Genomic DNA, 26,493 nt, shown 5'->3' with positions numbered 1-26,493 from the left:
AACCGCAGCAGCATAGAGGGGGATGTTATGGGAGGAGCGACGTCTGCTTTGAGGTCCAGGTGGTGGTGGTGGTGGTCCAGCTGCGTAAAAACGCACCAAACACACGCCAAACGCTTACGAAACAGCTCGTAAGGGTTATCCAAGTCCTGGCACTTCTATGAATGAGCTGTTTTCAACAGAGGGCTCTGCTGGATTTGTTGCTGGAGAAATAAGCACAAAGAGTTGAAGGCGGTTGGTGGCGCGTCGCTGAGATCTATCCAGAAGAGCACCGGCTGTTTGTTTTTTTTTTTATTTGACGCAGCGACAAGTGGAGATATGTTCAAGAAGACCAAGAGTAAAGTGCTGGTGGATTATGCGTCAGAGGAGGACGACATGTCCTGGCACTATCATCACTCCTACAAGGTAATGGCACGGACAGGCAGGAAACAAGGGGGTCTAATGTAACAGTATGGCAGGTATGCTCGACAACAGCAAAATAAAAAAGGTTTTTATGATTTTGTAGTCAGTATAAAGAAATATGAGTGAATAAGAAATAGGTCTGGAAACCTAGTCTCACCTATAACTTGTTTTAATTTTAAGAAGTGACAGTTACAGTCAAGTTAAGGCTCAGATTGAGACATCTCAGTTCAGCCGAGAGGAGACTGTCACAGCCAGACACCTGTGTTCTCTGTGCTGCATTCAAATGAAGAGAAGTACATCAGATGAACTCTCAGATGTGTGTGGTAAGATGAGTTATGACTGCAAGCAGCACTTAAGACAGTAGAGTTTATACATTTCTGTGTTGTGTTTATGTGGTACCCTTATATCCCAGGTGAGCATCAGCAGTGTGTGTGTGTGTGTATGAGGTCTAAAAGAGCCTCTGTATCAGTGTGTGCAAACAGCTGGGCTCTGTCACAGTGTTGAGGGGTACACACACACACACACACACACACCTGACATTTTTATCCCTTTGAATCCTTGCAGTCATGGAATATGCTGTTGCCTTCTTTCTGTTTCTGAATCTCTGGGGAGATAAAGAACGTTGGAATCACAATAATGTGCTATTGTGGAGGTTGTGTTGTTTAATCAGTGAACCATATGTGTGATAAAAGCTTCTCTAAGCTGTACAAGGAATCAAGGTTTCTTGGTTTGTGGGTGGCATGACCTGAGTTTAGGCTTTCAGCATACTACCATGAAATGATGCCAGTATATGTGTCATACAGTGGACCACTGGGGACACCCATTCCCATCATTTTTCATTTGCTGGTTATGATAACATTAATATGAGTGACCCTTGGCTGGGTTTTATTGGCCTTTCTTGACTTCCATCCTGGGAACCAACGCATGCAGCTCTTATTGCAGTTTAGTTTAGTCACTAGATTCACTGGGGCTGGTAGGAACTGATCTGAGACCAGAGACCAGCCACTTCCCCACAGGACCCCTGGGAAAGTCATCAGGGGATGACTCCTCAAGTCGCCATGGCAGTAAAGCACATCCAGGGGTCGGGGGTTGGATCATAAAATGTTGTAAACACAGCAAAGAAGGCGAGCGCCGGCCAGCAGTGATACAGGATGAAGCCAGGGTGGACGATGTGATAATGCAGTCTGGAAATGCTTTCCTTCCCCTTATTCAAATCCAGATAGCTGCACCGTCTGATGCAGGGAGAGCGCACATGAAGGCCTTATTACGTCATGGCCACATTGCAGGGATACCACTGTTATTCTGTTTTTACATTCTTCTGCAGATCCAATGATCAATCACATCAGACTGGAGTAGAAAAATGATTTATCAAGAACATTAAGCGGTACTGAAGAAACATATGAAGCACAGATACAGTCAGAGGTGAAAGGGACAGGTGCAGGAAGTTTGATCTTGATTTGACTCTCTCAGGAGGAGGAGCTGCAGCAGCAGTGCCTGTCACCAAAACATCCTCGTATATACAGTGTAAGCCTGCAGCAGACTGTCAGTCAGAGGACTGGGCTCTATCTATCTCTTGTCCAATATTCATAAATACATTTAGAATCACATGCTGTCTTCAGAATCTCAGTGCTGCAGTGACAGCTGTCTGCACATAATACACATTTAAGCAAAAGGCAATCAAACCACATAATACTTCCTGTTTACACCCTGCATGCAAACACGTTAGAAAGGAAAACCCCTCGTTGATGATACATGAGAAAATAGTGTCAGTTTTCTAGAGCACATGATGACAGCGTTTAAAAACTCAAAGGTTTTCATACTGAAATTAGCATGTGTGTGCAGTATTGCCACAGTCTGATCAGGTGACAGAGTCACATTTCTCATTCTGGGGACCCTCAAATCCTCTTTGACTTTCTCCACCCACATTCACCTAGGTGGTCCAATAAGAACCAATAACCATGTGTCTGTAACATTAAGTCCTCCACTGTGGTCCTGTCTTACAGTCTTATGTCCACTTTTTTTGGCTTTTTTTGGTCACTGTGCCTTAATGGCTGAAAAAATGATTTACATTTTGTCTGTATCTGATGCAGACATGCACAGACAGATGGTTTAAAGGATAATACATCCACAGACAGAGAAAAGAAGAAAGGGATAAAAAAGAAAAGACAGAAGTCAATTTCATTCCCTCCCTCCCTGCACAGCGCTCTAGGGCAACAGCAGGCCATGTGCCTGCTTGCCTTCTCACCACTTGGCCTCTATTGAACTTCAGCAGCTTGCAGAAGGTGCGTGTGCCTGTTTGTCTGTGGCTTACAGCGCTAATACAACCTGAATACTTAAATAAAGGCATTCTAAATCCACCACCTTTGTGAAGTGGGATCATGAAGGAACACTTCAGACGGCCTCATGTCTCAGTCATCAGGTCATATAGGGGGGAGGAGGAGAGAGACCACAGGACATGATGCCAAAAAATGGGCTTAGTCTGAATCCTTTTAAAATTTAAAGAAATATTTGGACATTTGGATAAATGGGCTCATTTTCTTTTTCTAATAAATATGAAGACAAGAGAAGGTTTAGCTTAGCTTAGCAGAACAGCTGGAAACAGACACAGAGAGTGGATTTTGGAGCATTTTTAGAAATGAGTCAGTCTGATTTCTTACTTTTGGACAGCTGTTGTGTCTAACAGGAGATCTAAGCCTTTTGGAGGCAGACACAGGCGGCTATTTAAAGGACTGCAGTTTTTTTGGCACTTCAGCTTTAGTTTTTGTTTTCTTGCCCTGGTTGAAATAAGCATTTTTTATATTGGATACTACGACACTGTGTGAGAGGGCTTTGTGCAAACACTGCTTCTTTTGTTATTGAAATTCACACTACACCTTTATCGCCTGGCAAACTAAGTTTTGTAACACTTAACAAAAAAGACACACAAAGGCAGAGCCCCCCCCCCCCCCCCCGAGGTGTGACATAAGAACTCTTTTTTTTTTTTCACCCCCCTCACTCTCTCCTTTGCTGAAGTTGTTAATGCTTTTACTCTCTCACCACAGTCAGTAATAAGTGTGTGAGAGTGTGTCTTTGATCAGCTCAGGTGGCACAGACTCAGCAGACCATGTTCAGACATGTCCAGCCTCTACCTCCCCTCCTCTCTCCCATGGAGCTGTTAGCGGCTCTTATAGCAGGAATTCAGTCTTTCACTGCCCTCTTCTTATGATTTAATGTCTTTAAGACAAACATACTGTACAGTAAAGCTCCATTATCAGTCAAAAGATTACATGTAAGTGTTTTCTCAGAACAATGATGCAGCCAGGGTCAAAGAGATGATGTTAGGACTGCACCCCAAACACAGATAATACAGTCAGATTAAAGAACGACAGGCTACAGTTTGGCAAAAAGGGGGCAAGGTGTGCAGGTCAGGACAACTATGTGATAAATTTGCGTCACATAGACTCACGATGTGTACTAAGACAGCTGTTGGAATGATTATACTACTTCTGTTTCAGATTCAGTGGCTGTTTTTAGTGCATGTTTCAACCAATCTGCAGATGACGTGCTGTTATCACACAGGGCCTGTGTATTGTGCACTTGTCAGAGGCCTATGCATTAGTGTGTCTGTGTAGCCTAGCACCGCTCAAATTTTTCATAACCCTTAACTCTATGTAAACAAATGCTGCATACACGGACACAGGAGTAAAACCATAAATGGATGTTTAGACTGTAAAACTACTGATCATAGAGGTTTGTAGTAATGTGATGTAATGTCCTTCAGTTAAAAACACTTGCTGTAAATGTAGGACGTGTGATTGTTTAGATGCTTTTCTTTGTTTTTCTTGCATTTCTAAATACTTGGCACCATGCACACAAAGGATTTATTAAAAAAAGCTTCAGGACTGAAACACAATGGAACCAAAATAACTGTTAAATCCAAATAGTGTTGAGTACCATTAAGGCAGCAGGTCATGGGTTTGTTTTCATTCTCCTTTGTTTAAACCTGCCCTCAGAGCTCAGTGGTTTCCTCCTGTCGTCCCCGCTTCTCCATCCATCCATCCATCCCTCCATCACGCCCTCCTACCACAGTCTGTTTATGTTACAACTATAAAACAGTTGCCTCCTATTTTACAGGAAGACACACACACACACACACACACACACACACACACACACACACACACACCACCCCTAGTGTAAATGTAATGAGTGTTGTGTTTAGGGGTTGCTATTTGTGTTAACTCACTGTGTGTGTGTGTGTTGTGTTTCAGGACAAAGACATAGAAGGAGAGGAAGAAGACGAGGAAGCTGTCACCACAGGATCCAAGGTAAACAGCGACTTCACAGTCAATTTGGACGTAACACAGACACAAACACACTATCTGTTCCCAAACATATATTCAGATTACGCAGTTTAACCCCTGAATGTTATAGCCAGCGCACTCTTATCTTTTCACACATGCGCACACGCTCAATAATCCACACACACACACATGCTCACACTCAGATTGTCTCTTCGTCTTAAAGGAGAAGACAGTACAGCTGAGGGTCAGAGGACCGCAGAAGCTACAGTGTTTATCTGTAAACACAGCTATCATCTGCTGCTTTATCCTTATCACTGGAAACATGCCTGGTTTGTTGTTAAGGTGTATGTGTCAGTGTTTGTAGTGTTATTCTCATCCTGAGTCACACAGAGGCCGTGCAGTCAGCTCATCCTGGGCTGTTTTATGTATTTTTGTATGTACTTTAAACATTTTTAACACTGAGACTTCACGTTACCGACCAGCTGCTTAAATAAAGCCTATTATAATGCTGGTAAGCCATTAAAGCAGTCTGGCGAAGGCTTAAGGCAATCACACATTATGATAAGAGGAAAAATTTAAGCTTATTGTTTTTCCTATTTTGATATAGCACCATGAAAACAGCATGGATTCTTACTTAGCTTATTTGCAGTGCTACACTTCAAATAATGAAGTTAGAGTGTAATCTACCACTCACTCTAAACTGTGTGACTATATGCTGAAACGCACTATTGAAAGAAAGACATTAGACATCACCAAGCATCAGCATACACTGATGGAATATATATGTAAAATCACATTAAAACACATTAGAAGATTTAATGGTGTGACTTGGTCTGAATCCCTCTTAGCTGACTTTTGATGAGTTTTACAGGTGCTGATCCAGACTTTCTCATCACCCCTGTTCTCTCTGCATGTGTAAACAAGGCTTGTATGATGTGGGTTTGTGGACATCTGTCTTTTGCTGGTGCGGGTGATTTTCCTCTCATTACTGTTCAGAGGAGATCTGTATCTTCTCATAATCTGTGCTGACAGCAGGGCTTTACTCAGAGGTGTGGTCGCCTCTGAACTCTTCTATGCACGTTAAGCTCGGGTGTAAACCTCACACAGGCCATTTATTGTGTCTGAACTCTGGCTGGCTGCCTGCTTCATGTATAGCTACTGTACGCGCGACCTCGTTCACACACAGGACTTGTTTCATGACCTGTCCTGTTTGTGAGGAGAGGGGAGGCTGAGCTGGAGAAGGGAAGGAAACACGGCATTCTTTCGAGGAGCTGGTGCTTTTTGGACTGGAACAATCACCGTGGAAGAAAAACAAGGCTGAAAATAGCCACAGACTGTTCGGATACTGTGCAAGACTGCACTTCTTCTACCCTCTGTTGTTTCATGCTCATATTAGGACACATGAAAGAGGTTACCTCAGATGAACTATTTATTCTAATTCATCAAGCACAACTTGTAAGACATCCATGGTTCTGACTGACCAGACACCTGCTGGTGATCTTTGGCTTCATGCGGGCAATTTGGCCACGTGAAGAGCAAAAGAAGGATCGTACTCTGTCAGCAGCACCTGAAGTTGCTCTTCAGACTGTAACTGTAAATTCAATTAATGCAGAAGGAGAATATTTTCTCTAGACCGCATTTCAAGCTGCACAAAATGGGACAGTACTGTTACACGACAGACTTAAAATGCAGCTTATAGGCCAAAAGATGCACATTTCTTGGCCCTCATATCCCTTATCTGTAATTAAATTACCTGGGGATAAAACATCAGGTGACAATACTAGACAAATACTAGAAAATAACACTTTGCATAAATCACAAACTGTTGATTACCAGTCTTAGTGTTGTTGTACTTACATACTGTGACAGAGCCTAAGTTGCTTCAGCTCCCTGTTTTCCTTATGCTAAGCTAACAAGCAGCTACACTAAGCTCATTTTCAACTTCCAGCAAAATCTGAAAGTGATTTATCAGGTAAATAATATGAAAATATGATGAAAGCAAAGTTTAAATTGCAGCCGAGATAGATAGCATGAAGCATGAGTAGATTAAGACATGTAGAGCCGCCAGCGCTAAAGCTCAAATAACGATTACATCTCTACACACCCTGAATGAATGTCTGATAGCTTACAGTTTCTACAGCATTTCTAGCATTAAATGTCTTTTTAATCCCTCAGCTTCCAACAGAGGTATGGCAAGAAGAATTCAGTCCAATAAGGGAGCTATTGTTCTGCCAAGCATGAAGCTGTAGGTAAAGCTCCCACACAGAGAGCCGGCGAGCTGCTTGGTTTACCTTTTTGGCCGCAGAGATTACTGGTCATTGAGCTGCTTTGGCTGTAGAGGCCTGGAGGTTAATACTGGAGATAATAGTGAATAGGCAGGCCTCTGTATGTGTGTGCACGCACAGCTGGAATATACACACACACACACACACACACACACATACTGTATGTGCAGCTCTCTTTTGGCATCTCTGGTTTCTGTTCTGCAAATCTGATCCAGGTTACAGTTGACGGTGCAAGGAAAACCAGAGCCGGATCGAGAAAGAGTAGAGTCAGGGTGTTGAAATAGCTGAGATTAAGTTTTGTAAATATTTTTGGATGATAATAAACCTCAAGAAACTGGCAGCGGGCTTACCCACAGGCATTTTAAGGATGAATAGAAATATGTTTTTTTTATTTATCAGCAGGGCCTGTCTCCTTCTGAGATACCAACGTCAGACTGTTTGACTGAACGAAGTGCTTACAAATCTATCAAATTTGACAGGAATATGAGAAGTGACCAGCCTGCTGTGTGGGACACACTGTTCTGTAAAAGCTTTTCTAAACTCTTGACATTCTGAAGCTTGAGCTCAGATCCGGCGGCAGGTCTTATTGTCAGTGTTCCTGTTTTGTTTGTGCTCATGTCCAGCTCCTTGTTTGCTTGTTGTATGTGCTGCTGCATCCTCTGTTCGACCTGCACCATGCACTGAATGCACCGCTTTGAACCGAACCCCTCCTCCTCTATAGGTAAAGCAAATAAACTAAGCAGTTTAAAGGGTGCTCCGGGGTTTAAGTCTTCAATCAAATGATGTTGTGTATGCTGAGAATGTACAGAAAAGCGAAGGCAGGCACGGATGTGAGTAGGAGTAAACATTATGACCTTGACAGTTGACATTGGGAATTCTTCCCAGGCGAGAAACAAAGCCAAAACTTTGTTCCATAATCGCTGAGGAGGGCCGTGTCTGTGCTCGGTGGAAAGCAGCGAGGGCAGGGAGGAATTCCGATGTGACGGGAGTTTCAGAGGGAACGGAGGGTCTCCCACTGAAATGTGCCAAACACTCGGGCCAAGTCACATATGGCACTCAAGATTTCTGTCCAGACAGTTTCACAAAGACAATTATGGCATTTAACTCATTAAAAGGATAGTTGAGCAATATAGGAAATAATTTATTGTCTTGGCAGGGCTTGGAGGGATACTGCTGTTTGGATAAAGCTACAGCCAGCAGCGAGTTTATCATAGAATCTGGAAACAGTAAGCCAGGATCTCCTAGCAGAGGATCCAAGAGGAGCTTTAGTCCATACTGTAGACTGTAAATAAAGATGGATGATGTGGTTCCACCCCTGCCAACTGTAGAAAGGAGAGGCCAGGAGTCTGCTGTTCCACACACACACACAGAGAGAGAGAAAAAAAGTCCATAGAACTGTGAATCGAAGTTACATTACTCTCAACTCTCAGAGTTCTTGTGTAGGGGCAGAGGGAGGATTTAGGTGTGAGGCAGAGCCTGTTGCATTACTTCAAACAAAAATTTCCAAAAATGCACGATCATCAGTCTGAACATATGTTGCCCTTCTAAATTCCTGTGGAGCCGACTTAATGAAACTCCTCTCTGCAGGGAGCATAAATCACAGGCGAACAGGCATCAGAGATAAGGAGCTAACATGCAACAGATGAGGGCGATCATCTCAGTTCTGTGATTCGAAATCAAACGCTCACTTTTCTGTTTTCTGTTTTCTGTCAGGAGGCCAAGGTGAAGAAGATCATGTCCAAGAAGGAGAGAAAGGAGAAGAAGATGTTCTCCTCTAAAGATGACGAGCACTTTCTGTTGACAGGAGTGAAGCTGGCTGACCGCAGAGGGTGAGGCATCTTTTTATTCTCTCCAATGCTCCACAGCAGCTGCAGCTGCCCATTTTATTTCATGCTATCACGGTAATAGACGTGCACTAAGGAGTCATTACTGCTCAAAAAACACTTGACTTGTCAGAGAAATTATGTCTAACCACTTGTATTTGTTTATGTGCAAGTCTGAGCTTCATTTTCCAGCAGCCATTAGCTTTCTAACTCTTGAGGAAGTGGAACATGTATGTAGAGGAAAAGCTTCATTAATCACACATGCAGGAATTCCTATACAATGACTCACTGTAAGTGGAGTCACTAGTGTTAAGATGTCTGACAGGTCCCCCACCCAGTCGGTCCTATTTATAACTCAGATATGAGGGGTTCACTCAGGTCCTTTAAATGGCTTCTTCATCTCACCCAAAGGTCTCACAAGAAAATCAAAGACGACGAGAAAGAGAAGGAGAAGAAGGAAAAGCCGGAGAAGAGCCACTGTTTCTGGGAGCATGTTACCATGACGATGAGGCAGATCTCACCAGCTAAAAAACTGGAGAAGATGGAGGGCTGGGAGCCGCCACAGTTGGAGAACTTACCTGAAACTGTGACCGATGATCCCGTGGTGGAGAAGAACCAAAGGGGGGAGCTGGCGGTGTCCTTAACCGACTCCCTGAGCATCCCGCTGGAATTGCCCTCGTGGGGAGGGCGGGGTTTGGAGGAGGACTCTTCCCGCTACGCTAACCTGTCGGACTCCAATGATTCAACGGCTGCCGTCACGTGGACGGCTCGTGCCAAAGTCAAGCTGGCCGGCATCAGCAGGATGAGCAGAGGGATAGTGTCAGAGAGTGCGTGGGAGGGCTTCAAATAACACACACACATCAGTGAAGAGCTGAACCAAATATATACTTTTGTTTTGTTTTGTTTTTTAGTCTAGCTCTGGATAAAAAAAACACAATGTTAATGTGTTGAGATGCTGTAGTGAACACATGAAGTTTGTTTTGTTTGTTTAGCCCTTTTTATTGATTTATTTTTCAAAAAGGATGAAAGTATAAATCTGAACAAATGAAAGCCTTAAACTACTGTAAGCATTTGAACTGTGATATCCACTGGCCTGCTTTAGTAAGCTGTTTAGTATGAAGAGTCAGGAGAACTGATGAAGAATATGAAAACCGGCTACTGAAGACTGTTTTCACTGGTTTTCACTTCCTACCTTTCTATGCAGATCGACTGAAGCCTTAACACGTGTCATGTCAATAATGGTGTGCAATCACAGAACGACTATGAGATATGGAATATCAGTGTGTGTGTGCGAGTATGCTGGTTTGTGTGTGTGTGTAAACGGAGAGCGAGCGCTTTCTTGGGTGGGTTTGGTAGGTTGTGGTGGCGGTGTGTGGGTGATGCTGTTTTCATGTCATATCAGAGTTGTATCTGGGCTCCCAATATTCATTTATTGATACAAAACCAAATAATTATCAAAAATCTCTGCCATCAAATTTGATGATGTGATTAAAATGCAGAATATATACACACCTGGTAACGATGGAAATATAAAAGCCGAACTATTAAGTGCCTTGTATCAATAAAATGACCTAATGCTGTAATGGCTGTACATTTATTTACATTTGTTTAGCACCATTCAACCAAGCCATTATGTGATTTGTTTATTGCTGCAGCAAGGGGAAGAGAGGAAAGAGGTCTGAGGTTAACCCTTCAGGTTCTGTAGGGTTGTAAATGGCTCTAATAGAACCGAGTACCTTCACAGTCTGTCAGTCTCTAAACGTCTCAGTAATGTTTTGTTATTCCATCTCTATTGTAACAAAGTATTTGTGGACCTCATTTTGATCCTTAAGGGCTTTGCCGTTTCTGGAGGTCTCACTTCATTTGAACAAACAGCTGTCAGGAAACACACAGAACAGACAACAGTGGGGTGATTTAAGTGTCAGTGACAGCCTCATAACAAAGTCATCAAAAGCTGGTGTTTCCAGTTAGCTATCCAGCATTAGCCTGTGGAAATACAGCCGCCAGCAGTGACATGAAGAAAATGATGATGCATACCACAGAGATGTTTAGAAATGTTTAATCATAGCTAGCTCCTGCTCCATAAAAATCATGATAGTACCATCAAGAGTATAAGGGACAAGAGAGAGGAAGAATACAAAAGTCGGAAGGATACAAAAGTTTTTTTTCCCCCATAAATAGTTACATTTGCTGTCTGTCACATGACAGTTCTAACAAAAGTAGAAAATCATCACTCAAGCTTTACATTATGTTTGTTTAGTGTTGAACCGTCTAAATATACACAGAGCAGTGCAGGAGAGGACAACACAGTTTCAAACATGAGACTCAAACATGACATGCAGTTACTGCCAAAAACACCACAAAACAACAACAGAAGCACTTTAACACCATTTAATAATTAACAAGTCGTCTTCTCTCTCCCACCGCTACGCTGTATATGTCCACCATTCCTTTAAACACACAGTACACATTACTTACCATTTTACTTTACTTTCCATAGACATGCTGAAACTTCACTTCAAAAATGTTCATATTGCATTTACATAATATTCACTCCCTCTTTGAGGAGTAGCCTTTCACCGTCATTAGGACAAACACGTGTGAACAGAACATATTTCCCCAACAATCTTAAAAAACAACAAACATACATATTTTCCTTTTACGTTCAATGGAAATATTTGTGCGCAAGGAATTAAAGACATTAAAAAAAAACACATTTCTTTCTGAAGCCCTTTGTATTTGGGTAAATGACATCAAGGTCTGGTAAACACTCCCACTGTGGGAATGAAGGTAAACTACTGCTCCAGATGAAGAACAATACGGAGGGTTTAGAACTTGAAGAGGTCGATAAAGTGCTGTGGAGAGATGGGCATCAGGCAGCTGTCTGGATCGTTGGCTGTGCACGGGTGGCCAAAGTCCTGGAAGAGAGAAGAGCAGTTATTTTACATTAGAAAGAAGTGAGATCAGAAAACTTGTTTACACCTGGTTAACCTGAACATGTGGGATTTTAGACATAATTAAAAAAACGGATTTACGATTAGCTGGTGCATTAGCATACTGAGAACATACTTATCTAAATACTTGTGACAGCTGACCAGTTTGAGACGTCTCACATGCACATAATATCTGTGTTTAACTAACAGAAAGATAACAGCTCAACGGAAAGATTGTAACGGTTTACTAAACACCTCTGACAGAACACAAAACAGCACAAGACAAAGCTCGAGATGTGGAAATAAGATATGTGAATGGAACAAGCTGGCAAACAGAAAAAAGACAGAAAGGCATGATGGGACAGAAAGTACCTTGAATAACAAAGCCAGGTGGCGATCCTAGAGGGAGGGCAACCAGGACGGGAGGACAGGAGACAAGCAAGGAGAAGGCAGAGGGGGCCCAGCCAGGGGAGACAGCAAGTTTGTCAGGTGTAAATAAGGGTTAAACAGGGAATTCATTAGGCAGGAACAGTTGTCACTCATTGATCTCATGAGTCACTAAAAGGGCAACAAGTCATTGGTTTGACATCTGGCTGTTTTGTTTACATGTCTGAGCACAAGAGCTCTATGTACTGTTGGGACAAAAGGATTAGCATTACATCCTGTGCACTTACATTCAAACGTTTTTCAAATGATATATAAATGATTTAAGTCCAGAGTTCATCACAAATTTATGCACAACTTGTCTTACAGTTCCGTTTAGTCGTGTGGAGTTTTGTACATGTCATGTTTACCTTCCAGAAGAGGATGCTACAGTGCTTGCAGAAGTGCAAAGTGTCGCCGTACTGCTCCTTCATGGGGTAGTGCTTCTGCAGGGTGAAGTACATCAGCTTCCAGTCCACGTTTTCAGTTTTGGTTAAAACCAAACTCCCACAGAACTGCAACCATAAAATGCAAAGGACATTAAAACCAACCAAGATTGATTATATTTTGATATAATCAATGTTAACACCAATACTTAATTGGTGTTTATGTGATATATGTGAGACTGTGTGAGACACAGATGAACAAGATAGATCATTGTTAACTGTAAGTAGTAAACTGTGGCAACTCTGCCCTCTAGTGGTCAACAGAGGATTTTCTCACAGGACTTTGGACACATATAAACTATAAAAAAACGTTTTAAAAGCACAGATGGATCAGACGTGTGTTTCTCGCACCGGTTTGTCTCTGAAGTGAAAATGGCAGAGTTTCTTCCACAACATTTGGTTCTCGCTGAGGTCGTGCAACGTTGGCGTGGCCTGTCCCAGGTTAATGATGTCACAGGCATCAGATAACTTATAGAGGATCTTGTTCTGCATGTGTAGTGGCAGGTCACTGAATGACACGCCAGTGCACATTTGCTGATGGAGACACAAAAATAAAAAAAACTGATGTGAAACAATAGTTGAGCATTTAAAACACATTCCAAGATTATTTGTCAATATTTGTCATGCTGTATTTAATGTTCTTTAAGCAATCAGCTTAGTAGTAGTAGGAGAGACATTCAGCCTACTTCCATTTTAAAGTGGCACGCACACATACAGCTGTCAGTATTAACACCAATGCACATTCGAACACCATTCAGCAGCTGTCTACCTCGGGGATCTGTAGGTTGTTGAGCTCCTGCTGCCATTTGACAATAGTCTCCAGCCGGCACAGCCAGATGTTAACGTTGCCCACCAGAACACACCTGCCAACGTGGATGGTTAGACTGTGCAGTGTGGAGCTCAGGTCCTGCAAAAGTTCCTTGACAAGGCGTGGATTATAGTGGTCTTCTAAGACTAAGGTCCAAACAAAAGAGAAAGACAAAACAAATGTAGCGTACATATGTAATAACATGCATCTTTTTCCAAGGTGTATGTATGGACTGACAGTGGTTTGTAGATTATAAGGGTTGAAGTGACTTGACCAACATGTCAATCAGCAGTTATCTATAAACTGCTTTATTGTCTATGCTATTCTAATTGTGGTCATATTTTTCTACATGAACATCATACTTAAAACTAGCAGCTGGGACTGAAAACTCAGACTCACAAGAGTAATCATAGACTATTCAATCTGACCCAGAGTTGCCCCCTGCTGGCCAATACAAAGAATTCAGGTTTGGACTTTGACCAGACTTCTTGGCTTCTACAGCTTCTAGTGTCCCCTTTGCTCCGTGTTTGTTAGCACACAGATGATTGTGAGTGCTTTGAACAAGTCATCAGTTCTCCTCACCCTTGCGTACAATCTTCTCCAGTATGTTGAAATAGTTTTTCTGAGCAGCTCCACTCAAAGAAGTCAGCTGAGACCTGGCAATTAGCTGGAAAAGCTGCGGGTGACAGAAGAATTTGGAGCTCCCTGCTCAAATGATACAAACAAAAGTTTTCATCGAACATCAGGTGTGATCGTCATCGCTCACTTTGGCCACATAGTTAAACCTTCTCATGTCCTGAATGGCACTGGAAAAGTCTAGGCGGTTCAGAGCTTCACCAAGCGTGCAGTATCCATGTCGCTGTAGGAAGACATAAAAACAGACATGCACCTTTTAAACCCGTTGTTTCTATCAACAGTAAAGAAATTGAAAGGCTTCAGTACTCACTTCTTTTGTGCTGCCCTTCTGCACGTAGATCCATTTATCCCTGAAAACAACTGAAAAGAGGAAAGAAAGATCACTTTTGTTACAGCCTTATAATAATAATTAGTTGCATTGCCATATATTGTTTTTAATTCATTTTCCTCTCCATATATGGAAGTAAAGACAAAAATATAGAAATACTTTTTTACAGTTTTAACCATAGTCTAGTTTCGCAAAACATTTTAGAGCTTTGATATGTGTATGATTTTATGCAATGTTTAACATTTTTGGGACTCAGCAGAAACTGTGAATGGGGATCAAATTAGTGGGGAAAAAAAACAAATCAACAAATAAACCAGACTGAAGCTGCTGAGCGAAGCCTCAGGTCTTGGGTGAAGGTGAGTCTTCAGCAAATGAAATGACACTTTACACAAATGACAGGCTGTTGGCCTACATACCAGACATTAGAGGGGTTAGCGTGCACCCTTTGTGCTTAAAGCCTTTATTTTTCATACCACAAATGCTTCACCGTGACAGAAATAGTGATCGTATGTGGCTTAAACTCACACTGGGATTTGGTGTTATTGTTGTAGAGATCCTTTTTCCTCTTTGTGGTGGCAAGCTCACACACATCTCCAACAAACAGATTGTCATTGTTGTCACTGCAGAGCCTGTTTGGAGAGAGGAAGCAAGGTTGCAATGTATTAATGACACTTGTACTTGACATACAAGTAACTCCAAACACCTGCAGGAGCCTTTTCTATATGTTACTTTATGACAGACTGACCAAGATCTGAAATTATGATTCATACTGTCTGCCTTAATGAAGGAAACACCGCAGATGGCCGACACATCAGAGTCTGAGAGACTGAATCACAGATACGTGACAGTCCGTTCTTAGGCTAAACATGCTGTCAGATAGAGATGAAAAAACAGATCTCTGTCTGATCTCTGTTATTTCTGGCAGACCTGTGGCTTTGATATGTCTGATTAGATAGATCTGACCTTTTTGGCAGCTGACATATGCTGAACATGTGAAAACATAACATGCATATGTAAAACTATTGAATGCAGATGATCCCAGAGTATAGACAATATAATAAATGCGATTTTAAATGAGGGAGTGAGAGAAGCTGAGTGATGTGTCGTTTTGCAGAGTACCTCTACAGTCAGACAGCACTACTAATGATATTAAATTACATTAAAAAATCTTTGTGATCTGTTTGGAGCTACTGGATATTCTCTAAGAAACCTTCACTGACAGATCAAAGGGCTGAACTGGGTTGGTAATTGACTCCCCATGCATTAATAATCTATTGGATGAAGCTTAGCACCTGACTGAAATATGATCAGCCAGGAGAGCATTTCAGTCAGCTGAGACCAGATTAATATGTGCTTATTCCTAAGGTATCAACACTAACTGATGTCCAATACATCAGAGTAGTCAGAAAAAGTGCAATACTGAACATGTAGCTACCTGTTGGGTGAATATTTAGTAGAGGTGTTACTTGATGAAATCAAATAAAACATATGGTAATATTCGAGCAGCACGCTTATCACATCTTTAGACTGGTGAACAACCAGTGTGGCTATTCAGAATGACAATAAACACATGATGGACTTCTGATCTGGCAACACAGAACATCATATCTGTGCCTGTGTTGTTGTGATTACTTTACAGCAACTGTGAGCAAAGGGATCCTTTTAAAAGAGATTGATAAAGGACAGATTTCTTTACATACATGTGGCTGCAACTGATATACATACATACTCTTATTTGTTGTTTCATATATTGATCAAATCAAATTCACCAGTCATCATATGTGACCTCTCACAATTGGATAAACTGAATAGATTTTTCTTCATAAGTAAAGACACAGCTTTGCTTGTCTCACTGTGAAGTCCACTGATCAGTGTAAATGAGCCGTACAGTAATCCCTTGTCTCTATCCATTTATCCAATTGCATAGGCATACACACAAACACACATGCGAGCCCAGCAATCTGTCACAGTGAATTACAAGTGAGGAATGCAATAGCCTGGCTGCTTCACACAGGTTGCATGCAGAGCGGCAGCCGCCATTAAGCCAATAAAAGACACCACACAGCAGCAACAAAGTTCAGGAGGATTTATGGACATTTATACTGAGTCCTGAAGTGAGTGAGGAAAGACGTAACAACCGACATGAACGCCAAGAAAAGAAAAACAAAGCAGACATTCAGAGACACTAAATGATCTAAACTACTTCTGTAACACTGTGTACCAACCCTGTACACAGTGTATTGTCTTCTCTGTTGCTGACCTACATGTGCTGGTCTGCACCTCTGCTGCATGAAGTCACTGTCCTTTCAGAGGAGGACTGGCCCTGGGGAGCAGCCAATATGATGACATGATGTCATGGGTTATTGTCTGATGCAGTGTCCTTTGCTAAAGACTGCGAGGTTGGCTGTTAGAAGAAAAATAAGCCAACGCTACTGTGACCTAAGGGAGATGTCACCAACTGCTGCTGACACCCAATCAGCACAATTAGACCAAGTCACTGTTTAAGTGAAGACATAAGTGTTGCGTCTTTTTCTCTTAAACTAGTGTCAAACCTCTTTAAAACATGTCTGTGTTTAAAAGGACACACTGCAGCTTTATATGAGGATTTTTAGTAAATAAACTGTGGCGTGAACGAGCTGTTAGTGGTAAAAACTAAGTATCAAAAACACATATTATTTGAAGCAGGAACAGTCGAATTTAAAGGATGGATAAAGAAACTGTGCACCCCCCGTGGCTCTACATCTACAACCACTCATTGCCACTTGGCATGTGTCAAAACAGCGCACGTTTCCTGCAGATAACAAGGCAGCCTCTCCTGCTGGGAGTCAACACAGACTGTCCACACGAGCAGCATGTAATTCAGACCAGCAAGACTGAACAGGCAACAGTTCAGCTGCTCCAAAAAAAACAGTAGTCATTAAAATGTTTGAACACACTAAACGCTTTTCAGAAGGACAGTATTATACAAGCACACAACAGCTATTGTTTGTACTTGGAAGTTTTTGGTGTGTACTTCTGCCAGATGGATACCAACACTGACATGCTATGCTTACCTGCAGGAAGATCAAGTTAGAGGAAAAACAAGTTAGGTCACACAGAAACTGGAACACTGAGTACTCTGATCTGCATGAAGTCAAATATCTAACTCAGTTAGGGAAGTGTTTTTGGTCATATGAGTGTTTACCTGTAACAAACAGAGACCTGGTTAAAAGTAAAAAAAAGTATGTGAATCTTAAATTTAATCCCAAATTCAGGTGCTTTAACTGCTGCCATTGTTTATATTCAGCTGCATTCAGAAACCTGGTGATACACACAGGGTTTATTTCAGACCACACAATAGTTTAGAAGTGTATTTTAGAAAGCAATGACAATTTGTTGTCATGTGAAATAACCCTCAAGTCTCTTAACCCGACTCTCTGTACTCTGTCTGTTGCCATGACACCCCTCTGGTATTAACAGTCTCTAATTCTGGGATACAGACGATCTCTGGCCCTGACTAATTTCCTCTGTGAAAGTGAGCAAATATGATCTTAGCACTGTTATCAAGCTTTTTGTAAAAATTCAATTAGGTCATAGATGCCTTTTTATACATGCAGTGAATATGTTCATAGATCCACATGGTGTTACAGTATGTAAGCAGTGTAAATAAAGCAGCATGCAGACCAGTAACAATAGATATGTCTTTATATTTCCCGTCAATGTTGAATAAATTATGAGCCAGAGACAGAGTTTGGACAGAGACACATATAATCTCTGAGCAAAATACTGTCACTAGATTTATTGACAAAATGTAGTTGTGTTGCTAAAGGGGCAAAATTAGTACGGCCACCCAGGTGTCCTGTTTATACGTCTGCTGATCAGATCTGTACCTGATGGATGACCAGTCATTTGACCTCTTAACATTTCTACTGCTCACTGGTTCATCAATCTATCTATGATCTATTATACCATTTATAGCAACTAGTAAAAAATGTAAAAGCTGGTGGCCTGGAGGTTTGACATGCTGACCATGTGATATGAACCTCTAAGCCCTTAATTTCCTGTCAACTCTCAAACGTCTTCTCTTTAATAACAGGGAAAATGCTCAAAATACTTTTGAGGCAGTTTTGTGGAGGCTGGAAAGTGTCTTGGCAGTACATCAACTCTAGTCAGCCACAAGGTTGAAGGGTTAATAAGATCTAATCAACTCTTGGCTACTCAAAATACCCACAGGCACTATAATTTAAGTAGAATAATTCTGAGAGGGCAACATTTTGTACAGCAATATGTATATATAGAGACGTCACCATACTATAGAGCACTAAAATGTATTAAAACTCAAACAGACAATAAGGATGGAGGCTCTTACTCTTTTAAACTTATCTCTCTGTTGTCATCCAGCTCGTGCCCAAAGAAGACAAGCCTCTTCCAGCCATGCTCTGTCTTTGTCCAGCTCCATCCTGGCGACCTCCAGTCCTTGCCCAAGAAAGGCATTTTAGCTGCGGGGGAGGTGGAGGACTGTGAGCAGAGAGAGTCGCCACACCTGGGGGGGTTAGAAATTAAAGATGCTGTTAGACAGAAAGCAAATAAACAGCTGCACATTAAAAAGATACTGGTAGGTGTCTTGGTACAGTTAGATTACCATTTGGACAAGAGACAATAAATCAAAAATTCAAGATGGCAAATTCTGCCCTATCAAGTTACAATCTGTCAGTCATATGATCCAGGAGACAGTTCAAAGTTCAAATACACAGTTTGTAATGATTGTATCAGAGTTTTTAAAAACCAGGATGTTATAGTGTCAAATACATGTTTACTAGAAACACAATACTAGAAATTCAGTGCAAAATCTAACATATAATGATCACTAGTGGTTAAAAGATGGATGCTACATTATAGGCTTTCTTTGCCTCCACTCTGCAGCCTGTGATACACTTCAGTGCTTGTCAAATAAACAAGGCCACTGCAAGCCTTTAAAATGATGAAATGATGAGCTGTCACGGCTTTAACGATGCAAAATTGCACATGGCACCAAGCTGCTTTAATCAAACACCTTGCAACAACAGTGGCGCATTTACCTACATTGAGCATTTGGACAATGACAGCGTTAGCAAGATGGTTTAACGTTTAAAAATAAGGACAGGGCAAAGCTGTCAGTCGGCTGAACGAACGTAATCACGACAGCAAGTGCGGTAAGAATTTTAGAATAACTAAAACCTTGCTGGAAGTTTCTACAAAATGGCTAAACAAACCTGAAAAGGCAAACGACTCCTTTGTTGTATCGTCTTCTGCTTCTGTTTCTCGCCTCTCTCCAGCCTGCCGTGCTGGAAATATTGACGGAAGTAAATACAGTGCGGACACAGGAGTTTGTCTCCGCCCCCCTGTCGCTCTCTGATTGGACAGAACGTCTGTATTTATCTTGTTGCTACCCGGATAGCCGTCGCTGATTGGCCACAGCTGGCCGTCACTCACTTTCTTTTTTTAATCGCTTCTGTTTTGTTGGGGCTTTCTTCTACACGTGACAGAGGACTGCGCACATGTACTTGTGTTTTGATTTCGCGGTGGGGGATGGGACGTGGACCGCTGGACAGATGAGTCAGTGATGCTGTGGACGAGAAACATTTACTATCACACATCTTAAAGATTTATCAAATTAATGATTTATTTCTACAGCCAGAGGCCTCACATTATGTAGTTTGGTGTATGTTGTGACAACTTCCTGCTCTGACGTACGGTTAGCCTGCAAATACAAACACACAATACCGTACATTAAAAACACTCAACACTGGTGTTAATAGCGTGTTTTGAACAAAAGTGTGCTTTTTTGCCAGTTCTGTGGACACAATAATATTATTAACACCCTGACAAAATTTCATAAAAGGTCAAGGGTCACTGACTGCCATGACTTCCACAAACGTCTACTGATTAAAATGATGAGTGAAGACATTTTATATTCTAAAGGTCAAAGATTACTCACTGTGAGGATGTGCTGCCAAACCACATTCATTAAAAAGTCTTCACTACTCATTATGTGGTGTGGAGTCTGAACAGACATCATCATGTAATATTCACCTTGACTAGTCATTGTAAGAACATAACATAACATAAGTCAAAGGAAAAGGTGTGAATGTAAAACTTGCTCAGATTAAGTGAAAATAACAGAGCAGACTGGATTATGAGAAAATCTTTTGTCTGTTAAGTGGAAAGCTTAGAAATGAGTCTCGCTGTTGGATACTGCCCCCCTTAGGTTTCACACTGTAACATCAAGCAGCGTGCTGCTCTGTAGTCCCACTGCTATCTACTGCCTTCTGGCTGCACATCTACACTTTGTATTTAAAAAGCCATATTATATTCATACAGTTTTACTTTCTGAAGAAAATATAGAAATGACTTGCACTCTGGATGGTGAGAGAAAAAAATGTGTGTTATCATTTGTGTGAGTTACATACAGTACTGGTTTTAAAGGGACATTGCAGTTATTTTTCAACCTATCATGAAGCTGTCTAGCAGAATATCAACTGAATGATAAATATCCAGAATGAAAGGAAGTGTCAGCCTGCAACCATGAAGACACTGCATGTACACAGCTCTGAAGGTTGAACTGTATATTAAAATGCTGCTGAAATGGTCAACATGTAATTGTCAGTTGAATAGTAAGTAACAAACAAGGAAAGAGGGCAGGATGTGACTTGTCTTGGTGCTTAACAGTCTGTCAGACGTGTGGCGAGGTGAAAAGTATGTTTACAGCAGTTTGGTATTTGGTATTTGTCTCAAATACTAGTAATTAGGGCCCGAGCACCGAGTGGTGCGAAGGCCCTATTGTACGTAATTATTTTTTGTTTTTGGCATCTGTGAGTGAGAATCATGGCGGGTGGTACATTATACGTTTTTATCAGGGGACAGCAGTCGATCCGTTCCTCTTTCCCCCTCTCCTGTTACAGCCTCTGAGCTTCAAAGAGTCAGCAGAGAAACTTGGCTTAAAAGAGAAAGTGGTGAAGAGACAAAGCAGACACAGATTGGGAGGGAAGTGGAGATACAGTTACTGTTTAACAGGTCACTGGACATAAGCCTATCAGATTATTATGCACATTCTTCTCACACACAACTTTCTAGACAATTATTTGTCTAGAAAATAGCCACATCCATCAAGCTTTTTTTTAATTTTGTCTTCTAGCTTTATCACTGTCCCTTAACCACAATAAGATCAGAGAGGGTTAGAGAGGGATCAGGAGCGGTATATAATAACACCCCTGTGTGTGTGTGTGTGTGTGTAGGTGATGGAATGTATACCTTTCACCTGGAGAGAAATGGGGAGTGCACTCACTGGATTATGAACTTAAAAGGCAGGCTACATAAATTAAACGTAAATATAAGGGTCCTTTCATGCTCACAGTGGTCTTTTTGTCCTGTTGAGGAGTTTTATTTATGGACATCAGAATGAGACACACAGGAATGTCTCTGGAATAAGTCAGAAGGCCGTGAGCTCAAAGTCTTTCATCAAGAAAGCTATTGGTCCCATTTTTTACTAATAGCAGAAGTAACATTGTATGAGATATGAATGTTTTCCAGATAAGTTATCGATTAAAAATCGGTGCTGACATACACTCAACAAAAATATAAACGCAACACTTTTGTTTTTGCTCCCATGTTTCATGAGATGGACTTGAAGATCTAAACTTCATTCCAGATACACAATATTACCATTCCTCTCAAACATTGTTCACAAATCTGTCTAAATGTGTGATAGTGAGCACTTCTGCTTTGCTGAGATAATCCATCCCACCTCACATGTGTGCCACATCAAGATGCTGATCTGACATCATGATTAGTGCACAGGTGTACCTTAAACTGCCCACAATAAAAGGCCACCCTGAAATGTGCATTTTGTTTCTGCTTTATTGGCGGTCTGGGGACTCAGAACCAGTCAGTATCTGGTGTGACCACCATTTGCCTCATGCAGTGCAACACATCTTCTTCGCATAGAGTTTATCAGATTGTCTATTGTGGCCTGTGGAATGTTGGTCCACTCCTCTTCAATGGCTGTGCGAAGTTGCTGGATATTAGTGGGAACTGGTGCACGCTGTCGTATACGCCGGTCAAGCACATCCCAAACATGTTCAATGGGTGACATGTCCGGTGAGTATGCTGGCCATGCAAGAACTGGGACATTTTCAGCTTCCAAGAATTGTGTACAGATCCTTGCAACATGGGGCCGTGCATTATCTTGCTGAAACATGAGGTGATGTTCATGGATGTATGGCACAACAATGGGCCTCAGGATCTCATCACGGTATCTCTGTGCATTCAAAATGCCATCAATAAAATGCACCTGTGTTCTTCGTCCATAACAGATGCCTGCCCATACCATGACCCCACCACCACCATGGGCCACTCGATCCACAACATTGACATCAGCAAAGCGCTCACCCACACGACGCCACACACGCTGTCTGCCATCTGCCCTGAACAATGTAAACCGAGATTCATCCGTGAAGAGAACACCTCTCCAACGTGCTAGACGCCATCGAATGTGAGCATTTGCCCACTCAAGTCTGTTACGGCGACGATCTGGAGTCAGGTTAAGACCCCGATGAGGACGACGAGCATGCAGTTGAGCTTCCCTGAGACGGTTTCTGACAGTTTGTGCAGAAATTGTTTGGTTATGCAAACCAATTGTTTCAGCAGCTGTCTGAGTGGCTGGTCTCAGACGATCTCGGAGGTGAACCTGCTGGATGTGGAGGTCCTGGGCTGGTCTGCGGTTGTGAGGCCGGTTGGATGTACTGCCATATTCTCTGAAACGCCTTTGGAGACGGCTTATGGTGGAGAAATGAACATTCAATGCACGAGCAACAGATCTGGTTGACATTCCTGCTGTCAGCATGCCAATTGCACGCTCCCTCAATGCTTGTGGCATCTGTGGCATTTTGCTGTGAGACAAAACTGCACATTTCAGGGTGGCCTTTTATTGTGGGCAGTTTGAGGTACACCTGTGCACTAATCATGATGTCAGATCAGCATCTTGATGTGGCACACCTGTGAGGTGGGATGGATTATCTCAGCAAAGCAGAAGTGCTCACTATCACACATTTAGACAGATTTGTGAACAATGTTTGAGCGGAATGGTAATATTGTGTATCTGGAATGAAGTTTAGATCTTCAAGTCCATCTCATGAAACATGGGAGCAAAAACAAAAGTGTTGCGTTTATATTTTTGTTGAGTGTAGTTAACTGCACTTCAGTGCCGCTTATTTGGTGCTTAAAGACATTGTTGTTATGTTCACATTCAGTTAATGCGGACCCAAACGCAGACAAACTAAAAAGGCACAGGGACAGAGAGGGACAGACACAGGGACAAACACGGACAGACAAAGGGACAAACACAGGGACAGACAGGGACAGGGACATGCACAGGGACAGACAGGACAAACACAGGGACAGGCACAGGGACAGACGGGACAGACAAAGTCAGAGCACAAGACTCAAATACAAAGAGGGTAACAAGACACAGGTGAGAACAATGAGGGCGGGGCAGGCAATCAACGAGGCGGGAAACACAGGAGGAAGTAAAACACACACAGATACACAGACTTTCGGAGTAAAACAGGAAACAAACCAAACAGGCAAACACAGGATCGTGACAAATGTAAACATTTAATATGCTAACAACAATCTAGCAGCTTCAGCAGGCCTCTATACATACAAGTATTTTTACAGTCAGTATTTCTCTCTCCTTTATTATGTAGGTGGTAGCTTGTGTTAGCAGCTAAGCTAATGTTAGCGCATATCATCCTTCCTTATGGATTGTCATGGCCTAAATGATAAATGGTCTTATTTTTCACTTACATTCACAAAGATTACAAGATTATTATGGTCATTATTATTATAAATATAAAAAAGGACCTGGACTAGTATGTAAGTAATTATTTTAGGATTAACAATGCATTATGGGTAAAGGACAACAAATCACAAATTGTTCTTAGCAGCACCTGGATTTGTGTATTTTGTGGGAACAAACTTTCGGTGTACACAAAATAAAAGAAACAGCCTCTGGCTTCGTGCTTAAAATGTATCTCGGCAGAACCGTTTTAATCCAGGTCACGTAGCTTTTTTCCGGTCTCCGTAGCATTTTTGCAGCTGTACAACCACTTGATGATCCGAGCGTTGCGTTCAATAACTGACGTGCCCTCACGTATCTTTTCCTGTAACTCGTCTTCATGTAGCCCGTCGCTGTCATCACTGTTTCTTGAGAAGCCATCATCTGATGTGGAAATGCTGACGCTCCGGATGTTCATTGCGATTTCATCTGAGTGCGCCGAGAAGTTCCCCCTTCCCAAAGACTCGATGACCTCACCGTCAAGCCCACAGTACTTGAAAAAAGCATCAAAGTCTGCAAAGTTTTTGGAGTACCTGGAGCTGATGTCAGAGTGAGAACGGCTGACCCCTTTGCCAGACCTCCGTTCAGACTCTGGGACTGTAAGGAGACCAGAGGATTGATTTGCAACACCAGCGTTCAGTTTTGTCCCTGAATCGATGCCCCTGTTGCTGTATTGTTCTGTCACTCCGTTCCTCTTCTTAGACTGAGAGGTAACTACATGTATGCTGCATTCCTTTGCTGTTCCCTCAGGTGTGGTGATTCTTTCCTTGTTCCCCTCAGACTGAAACTCCTTATTCGTGGCCTCAGGTAATGAAGCGTTTTTATTCACAGAGCTGAGCAGTAACTTACGGGATATGCGGTGTTGCCGATCATGTGTGGTCCTGCTCAGTAACTCACATTTCTGTCTGTAAAGAAGAAGAGAGTCTGGTCGTTTTTTAGAGCTGGAGCGACGTACCTCCCCTGGTGAGGAGCAGCCATGTGCAGCAGCCACATGCTCTGTGGGGTTCCCCCCCAAAAGGAGATTCCCACTGCGGTTCGAGCTCCGGTTAGAAGACCCAGTGCTGCTGACAGAAGCAGACCCGATGCTAATCACTGGTTCCTGTGTGCTGTTGACAACCTGTTGGCTCTTGACGTATTTGGGTTTGCTTAATGCGAGCCTCTCCACAGCACTCATGCGTCCTTTTGCTTCACTCTCCAGTTCCATTTGCTTTCGAAGGTATTCGGGACCCTTCCCCAGGATTTTTATGGTATCACTTGTCTCCATTGTGGTTATTAAACAACATCCAAATCCGTTATATTCCAAAAGCGTGGATAGTCCTGCAGAGTCCACAGACTTAGAGGAAAAATTCCATTCAAGTCTGTTCTTTGCCTGAGCACGTATGACAAGGAGATTTCGCCTTGTCTGTTCAAACACTGCACGCATTACCCCACCCATTCAGCACAAGGTGAGTTTTAACCAAACACAAGCCCTGTTCAAAGTACACCTGATACAATCACTAGTGAGAACAGTGAAAGCTGACACTGCTGCACATTTCCCCTGCTTTTCTCGGTGGAAATGTGGGTCTTACAATTGTTGCTCAATACAAGACATCTCATATTATCTAATACTTGGAAATTTGGGTACTGGTGTTACCAGGTACCTAATCATTGTGGAAGTTATTTACCAGCAAGAATAACTCATCACATAGGCTTGGTTCCCTTAGGTGGAAATGTTTCACAATAAATGCGCCTCCACCTCTGTCCATTCATCCCTAAATTTGTGTGTGTGTGTCACTCTGAGATTGCTACAGGCAGGTAGTTTATAGTAATTGTTTTTTTTTTAATGTTTTAACACACTGTGAAGTGTAAGAATGCGTAGAGGTACAGCTGCAGTGATGTGCACACAGTGCCCAGGTGGACACAGAATGCTTTGACACTGGTTTCTGTTTGAACGTTGTTTGATTCATTTTTCAATTTTCAGTGAGTATACATAAAAAACAACTGCTGTAACATAGGCACTGGCCTCCATGCTGCTTTCAGCTGTTTACACAGGAGTTTCCCAGCACAGCAGAAAGAAAAAGGAAAGAAAGGTAGCCTGTGAGAATCTTCAACCAATGGGATATGAGTAGGTTTTGGTTTTTGGTTTAATGTGTTATATTAGACCTGCCACTCCCGCCTGCCTGTAGTCTCATATGATCTTTTTGCCTCTCTGCCTACCTGCATCCACTTTTAAATCCCCTCGCTTGTACAACTGCTTTACCAGTTGAATATTTTTCAGATTATTTATATTTATATAC

General features: G+C 42.1%; 3 protein-coding genes across 4 annotated transcripts; 1 reads left to right on the top strand and 2 right to left on the bottom strand.

The window, feature by feature from the left end:
• Positions 1–54: 54 nt before the first annotated feature.
• si:ch211-225h24.2 (testis development-related protein) lies at positions 55–10,373 on the top strand. The gene is made up of 4 exons (XM_028396704.1): positions 55–402; positions 4,650–4,706; positions 8,681–8,796; positions 9,202–10,373. Exons 1-4 carry the CDS (start codon positions 316–318, stop codon positions 9,638–9,640), a joined length of 699 nt encoding a protein of 232 aa, XP_028252505.1. The 5' UTR covers positions 55–315; the 3' UTR covers positions 9,641–10,373.
• Positions 10,374–10,897: 524 nt separating this feature from the next.
• fbxo25 (F-box protein 25) lies at positions 10,898–19,714 on the bottom strand. 2 transcript variants are annotated; one of them, XM_028396698.1, is made up of 11 exons: positions 19,596–19,714; positions 18,713–18,886; positions 14,890–14,993; positions 14,347–14,396; positions 14,167–14,259; positions 13,983–14,076; positions 13,362–13,546; positions 12,944–13,126; positions 12,518–12,661; positions 12,096–12,122; positions 10,898–11,708 (listed from the first exon to the last, which is right to left on the bottom strand). In XM_028396698.1, the coding sequence occupies exons 2-11, from the start codon at positions 18,835–18,837 to the stop codon at positions 11,619–11,621; spliced, it is 1,095 nt and encodes a 364-aa protein (XP_028252499.1). In that variant the 5' UTR covers positions 18,838–18,886; positions 19,596–19,714; the 3' UTR covers positions 10,898–11,618. The 2 variants fall into 2 exon arrangements, with proteins under 2 accessions (XP_028252499.1, XP_028252500.1); XM_028396699.1 differs by lacking the exon at positions 12,096–12,122 and having other exon boundaries at positions 10,899–11,708.
• A 4,273-nt stretch (positions 19,715–23,987) lies between these two features.
• fam110c (family with sequence similarity 110 member C) lies at positions 23,988–25,753 on the bottom strand. Its single transcript, XM_028396696.1, has one exon. It carries the CDS (start codon positions 25,650–25,652, stop codon positions 24,429–24,431), a length of 1,224 nt encoding a protein of 407 aa, XP_028252497.1. The 5' UTR covers positions 25,653–25,753; the 3' UTR covers positions 23,988–24,428.
• Positions 25,754–26,493: the final 740 nt, after the last annotated feature.

The sequence above is a fragment of the Parambassis ranga genome, chromosome 24 (genome assembly GCF_900634625.1).
Source record: "Parambassis ranga chromosome 24, fParRan2.1, whole genome shotgun sequence".
Lineage (NCBI taxonomy): Eukaryota > Metazoa > Chordata > Actinopteri > Ambassidae > Parambassis > Parambassis ranga.
This window is presented reverse-complemented; position numbering and strand designations above follow the sequence as displayed.

What these genes read in the sequence shown, in the direction of transcription:
- si:ch211-225h24.2 (XM_028396704.1), top strand. Translation starts at nt 316, where the DNA reads ATGTTCAAGAAGACCAAGAGTAAAGTGCTGGTGGATTATGCGTCAGAG. An exon ending in ACTATCATCACTCCTACAAG is followed by an intron (nt 403 to 4,649) that starts GTAATGGCACGG and finishes GTTGTGTTTCAG; the next exon opens with GACAAAGACATAGAAGGAGA. An exon ending in CTGTCACCACAGGATCCAAG is followed by an intron (nt 4,707 to 8,680) that starts GTAAACAGCGAC and finishes GTTTTCTGTCAG; the next exon opens with GAGGCCAAGGTGAAGAAGAT.
- fbxo25 (XM_028396698.1), bottom strand. Translation starts at nt 18,837, where the DNA reads ATGCCTTTCTTGGGCAAGGACTGGAGGTCGCCAGGATGGAGCTGGACA. An exon ending in CAATAACACCAAATCCCAGT is followed by an intron (nt 14,397 to 14,889) that starts GTGAGTTTAAGC and finishes TCCTCTTTTCAG; the next exon opens with TTGTTTTCAGGGATAAATGG. An exon ending in GGTTTAACTATGTGGCCAAA is followed by an intron (nt 14,077 to 14,166) that starts GTGAGCGATGAC and finishes TGTCACCCGCAG; the next exon opens with CTTTTCCAGCTAATTGCCAG.
- fam110c (XM_028396696.1), bottom strand. Translation starts at nt 25,652, where the DNA reads ATGGGTGGGGTAATGCGTGCAGTGTTTGAACAGACAAGGCGAAATCTC.